The following is a 5,415-nucleotide window of genomic DNA, read 5'->3' as shown; positions in this document are numbered from 1 at the left end:
GTGTTAAACCATGGTTACACTAAATTACAGAATCCATGGGGTAAAAGAAGCAAGGATATACTGTTATACAGGCCAACCAATGCATATCCATGCCCCAAGATTCTGGTTGCACATCAGACTCTCAGTTCAGATGTCAGACTTGCTCAAATCAATACGATATTCACAATGGCGTCAGAATATACAAATAAAGATTATGTGATATTAATTCAGAATTCACAATGCCGTAAGAATATATCAATGAAGGTTTTATAATATTAATTCAGCATTCACATTGGTGTGTAGGTGTGTGTGGGTGTGTGTCCACATGTGGGCGTTGGCAATGTGTGTGCGTGAGTGTGCGTGTGCCAGCACGTGCATGTGTCATCTCTGAAAAGAATAATCTCATTGACAAATTAACAATTACCAAATAGAATGTTACTACACAACAAATGTTTGCAGGTAAGAGGAAACTAACCCAAAACGCTTTATGAAAGATCTATATGCCGGTAATAGAACTTCAGCAACGGCAAGCCTCAGAGATTCACGCAACTCCGGATCAGGTACTGTCCATTGGGACTGCCTAATATGAAGCTCCTCAAACTGTATGTTGAAAGACTTAAACCTGATGATGACGAAACAAGAGGCAACTTCAACAGTCAAGTATTAAAAACAAAGACACAATTTCAAAATAGACCCTTTTGAAAAATAATCACCATTTTTGACCTACTTGCAAATTCGACCTAGTTTCAGCCACGTCAACAACGTGGGCTGAAACGGGGTCGAATTTGCGACATAAGTTCTACAAACTCTACAGGATTGAGAACCTGTGTAGTTAAGTAGAAAATTAATCTCCATGGGATTCTCAGAACCTGTGTAGTTAAGTAGAAAATTAATCTCCATGGGATTCTCAATCACGTAGAGTTCATAGAACTTATTTCGCAAATTCAACCTAGTTTCAGCGCACATTGCTGATGTCGCTGAAACTAGGTTGAATTTGCTAAATAAAATTCAACTAGGTCGAAAATGGTGATCATTTTTCAAAAAGGGTCTATTTTGAAAATTTGTCCTAAAAACAATGTACAAAAAGAAAAATATTACAAAGATTAGTGACCTCTCTTTTACTGCAGCTCTAGAGACCCCACTACTATTACTTCCATCACCTCCCACAGCACTACCACCACCTGACGAAGTCAAACCTTGAGCTGAAAGGCTCTGCAAAATCTGTTAGCAAATGCAGAGGCGAAAAATTAAAAGATTTCACAAAGCCCCAACTATAGCTGAAGGATCCAAGTCTGTTGGAGTCCTATCCTAGAAAGGGACAGACAATTCTACATGAAGTTGAGTTTGTCAAACTCAAACCTTAGCCCAAGCAACCCTTTTATACTGATTTGCATTTTGTTGCACAATCCTTCTATGTCGTTGGACCCAGTCATCTCCCAAAAGATCTTTTGCTTCAGATCTGAAAACAACAAAGGGATTGATCAATTTATCTGTTCCATGGCATTTTTAATTTTTCTAACTAGACATACCTTCGAACTGATCTGACCATATAGTGGATGTTATTCATAAGGAAAAGGTGAGTCAGAGCAGGATCCCTATATTGCTTAGATTTCCCATCCAGGTTACTCTGAAGACCTTGCATAATACGCATGGTTACAACTGCCAGATGAGAATTTGAATCTCCTCCAGTTTCAAACTCCTGGAAAAGCTGCTTTAGTGTGGACTGATAACTATACAAAAATTGATACACTTTAGTCAAGATAATCATGCTCACATGACGGCAATTTTAAGACCAAATGTCAGACAAATAGTTATAGGGCACAATAGTTTCATATTCTTTTAGGTTAATAGTAATATGAAATTAAGATGCACGCAGGTTCTAGGTACTATTTGTTTGAAACGAACATCTATGTTCTAGTCATCAACTTAGGACATGTAATCATTTGAAAGAAACAGTATATACAGGCCTACATGTAATTTTCTGAAAGAGATAGTAATATACAGACCTTTAAAAAGATAAATATGGCAAGGGACCTCTAATAATGGTGGATTAATGTACCATATTCTCAACAGAAGACGTGCTGCACACATGTTTAAAATTATGTACAATGGCCAATAGTAGGAAACATACAAAGAGGAGGAGGTTAATGTGTAGTTGTAGAGATAGCCTATGACAGTCAGATAGGATGTCAATGGCGGACGGAAGGCGATCAGGTTGGCAATATGAAGGCATATCCGGAGAGACTTCCAACTTAATGGAAATATTCTCATGTTGAAGAAGTTACAAGCCAACAAAGTTGAATATGAAACCTTGTCCAGAGCATAAACCCGAAATGACATATTTAAAGCATCTGAACATGGTAGCAAATAAAACAAGCTATATCATTGTCATCAAAATGAAGATCCACATACTCCCCTGCATCTTTAAAATTCACTCTTGAGATATCCACCGTCCTAGATGAGGAGGAAAAGTTACATGAACTATGTTCCTGGGAGGTTTGATTGGTGTGACAAGGATCTATCAGGAATATCGCCTCTTGGATGAGGAGAAAAGCTGGAAGCAGAAAATCATGGGATTACATAATCGTTTTGCTTCTCCGTAACCAGATTCCGTTCAACCCTGCTTTGACAGAGTATCATCTGATATATAAAATAGCAAGATGTTTTTCCTAGTGCCCCTAGGCACAGCAGTGACGTGCACACAAACCACTATTGGAGCTGTTCTACTTACGAATAGCCACTATTACAGACACTGCTCAGATGGAAATAATTTAAAGTGCGTAGAGGCAGTTTCTATGAAGTTGTGGGACTTTAAAAGGAACCTATGGCCATCGTAGTCTGAATATATCACATAGAGAAGAAATCAGATCTATATACAAAGGAGGAAAATATAACAGGTGAAATCACCGGCAGTAGCACAAATCAAGGATTTTATTTTAGCAGCAATTAAAGAGAATCAAAGAGAAATCAGATTTCTGCCTAGGAAAACAAACTTTAAACACTAGGCAACCAAGGAAACAGTTAGGCATGGGCTTACTCCAAAAGAAACTTCACATAATTTATAACATAGCTAGTCAGAGGATGAACAGTTCCATCTTGCACAGATGTTTTGGTTGCATCCTTTTCAACTGCTTCCTCAAAATCACCAAAGGTTTGTTGGGCAGTCTGGGCTAAGCGCCTGGTCAAACTAACTGAAGCTTCACGCATTTCCGCACAAGCTCTCCCCTCAAAAATGGCTTCTATCTGATGATTTTTTGCCATAAAGGAGAGATCAACAAAACTAAGTCCATTGCTAAAAATAAATACACAGAGCAATTATGAGATAAAGATTAGACATGTATAGAAGCAATAAAAGGCAAACAAAGGTATATAGGCAAGAAGAAACTTTTGTTAAGCATGAAAAAGTTCAATAAAATTTTATCTTTTAAATTAGTGCATTTTCCAAGAAGCATGTTCTGTTGTTGCTATTTGAAGGGTATAAATTTGAAAATCTTCTGGGTGCAGTAATAAGGAACAAGCAACGTATCTCCTAGTTTCATACATAATCAAAATGGAAAAGTAGATATAATTTTGGGCATGCATATGATATAGCTAATTCTGAATGTGATATAGCTAATCTGAAACAAGCAAAAGTGAGAAAACATGGAGAAAATAATATCTGGTACATGAAAGCAATATCTTCACCAAATAAAAATAACTCTCATGGCTCATACCGGACTGCAAAGCATCAAGTGATTCACTGACATTTCCTACACAGTTTGGATATTCATCTTCTTAGATGAAAACTTACTAATAGTTTGACCATAATATGAATAGATGAGAATTTAATAAATTAAAGATGTAAATCATACTACGCTTGACACTTCTAAGAAACTTCTTGGACATATATTGAACTTCTCCAATGTGTCCTCAAGAAAGAAGAAATAAAAGAGGGAAGAAAGGTGAAATGTTTCTGAACATTTCAACCATATTCTTTCTGTATGAAAATGCTATATATAAGAATGAGCAAAGTATCATTTTTTGACTTACTGCAATGCTTGTCATATGGAACCAACAAAAATATTAAGAGACAGACCGGTCAGGATCACGGATTTCTGGTAAAAAAAAGTTTATTCATATTGTTTTCAAGCAAATAACACAATATTCTCAATCGATATTGAAATACAGAAACAAAAGAATAATGCTTTTTAGAGATTGCTAAGAAATACAATGAAATACTACAAATCATATATAGGACACCATATTTTAAGTATCAGACAAGTTACCATCTAGTAACCTCTAACTCATTCTGATTTGTTGCATTATGGGAACTAAATTATGAGGACACTGAAATTTATTCTTCAGAAAGGTAGACTAAAACCAAGTTTAAAATCATGCACCACATGTGACCAACAATAGAGAGGATTAACAAACTGCAAGTACTTCTGGGACCAGCAAGTTCCCAGAATATAGTACAAGAAAAATTTCTGAAATAATTTATATCATTAAAAATTGATGATGAGTGCTCCCAAAAGGCAGGTAATAGACACAGGAACCAACTGCTTTGCACGATATTACCTTATTGGAAAAGAAGGAAACAATCAACCGCCCACTTCTGGTAGTTAGGTATTCTCTCCCTTAAAAATTCACTACCATTATTTTTTGGAACTCTAATTAGTTTATATATGTAGTTTGAGATCTACATGGACGTAATGACATGGTTGCCAATACTCAATATCACCGTCTTAATGTGGGAGACAATGATAAGTCACTAAAGTTTAGTACAGAATATACACATATTCAACGCAGCTTACATAGCATAACGCTAAAAGAAACTAAAAAGCATACCTCTGGCTGAAGCTCACACATTATTTCAAACATGTCCAGAAGCACAAATAACTTTTCTGGTGATCTTTTACTTTTTGCAATAGCCTCCCCAAAACTGAGAAGCATTAATACACTGTTTGTAGTTACTTCAGCAAAACATTGATCCTTACGAACATTATCGATTCCTTCAAAAATTTGATCACAAATTTTTCGTTCAGCAGCAAATAGCAGTTTGACCTGTTCCAAACACAGTTAAAATGACTAGAAAATAGAAGACACAGGTAATAGCAGTTATCTGAATGAACACTTACTGCAATTCGCATAAAATGAATCCAGTTTCCAATTTTTGCCTCTAGGACCTCCCACTGCATCTTCTGTACATCATCTTTACTGAGATTTTCTACTCCCAATTTCTGAAGGCTCAGTTCCAAAGCTGAAGCACGGGTTTCACTGAATGGAATGGAAAAGATATACGTTAACTCGATGTTAACCGGGAAAAATAATAATAAATATGATTATACTAGTACAGAAAAGTTTCTGAAGTTTGGTTTCAGGATTGGGATTTAGAGAAGTTAGTGCATGAATCCATCCATATCTGTCTGCCAAGCAGCATCTCAGTGAAAGGTTCAT

General features: G+C 36.2%; 1 protein-coding gene across 1 annotated transcript in view; it reads right to left on the bottom strand.

Annotated features, from left to right (window-relative positions):
- Positions 1-5,415, bottom strand: part of LOC109840739 (exocyst complex component EXO70A1-like) — a 14,492-nt gene that overhangs the window by 6,333 nt on the left and 2,744 nt on the right. The window contains exons 5-11 of the mRNA XM_020409487.1: positions 5,097-5,235; positions 4,807-5,022; positions 3,017-3,222; positions 1,509-1,709; positions 1,339-1,438; positions 1,091-1,200; positions 455-601 (exon numbers count right to left, since the gene is read on the bottom strand). Of these exons, the coding sequence (XP_020265076.1) occupies positions 455-601; positions 1,091-1,200; positions 1,339-1,438; positions 1,509-1,709; positions 3,017-3,222; positions 4,807-5,022; positions 5,097-5,235 (1,119 nt within the window). The remainder of the gene's footprint in view (positions 1-454; positions 602-1,090; positions 1,201-1,338; positions 1,439-1,508; positions 1,710-3,016; positions 3,223-4,806; positions 5,023-5,096; positions 5,236-5,415) is intronic.

Source organism: Asparagus officinalis, chromosome 5, assembly GCF_001876935.1.
Source record: "Asparagus officinalis chromosome 5, Aspof.V1, whole genome shotgun sequence".
NCBI classification, from domain to species: domain Eukaryota; kingdom Viridiplantae; phylum Streptophyta; class Magnoliopsida; order Asparagales; family Asparagaceae; genus Asparagus; species Asparagus officinalis.
The sequence above is the reverse complement of the archived record's forward strand: the minus strand, read 5'-3'. Positions and strand labels throughout refer to the sequence as shown.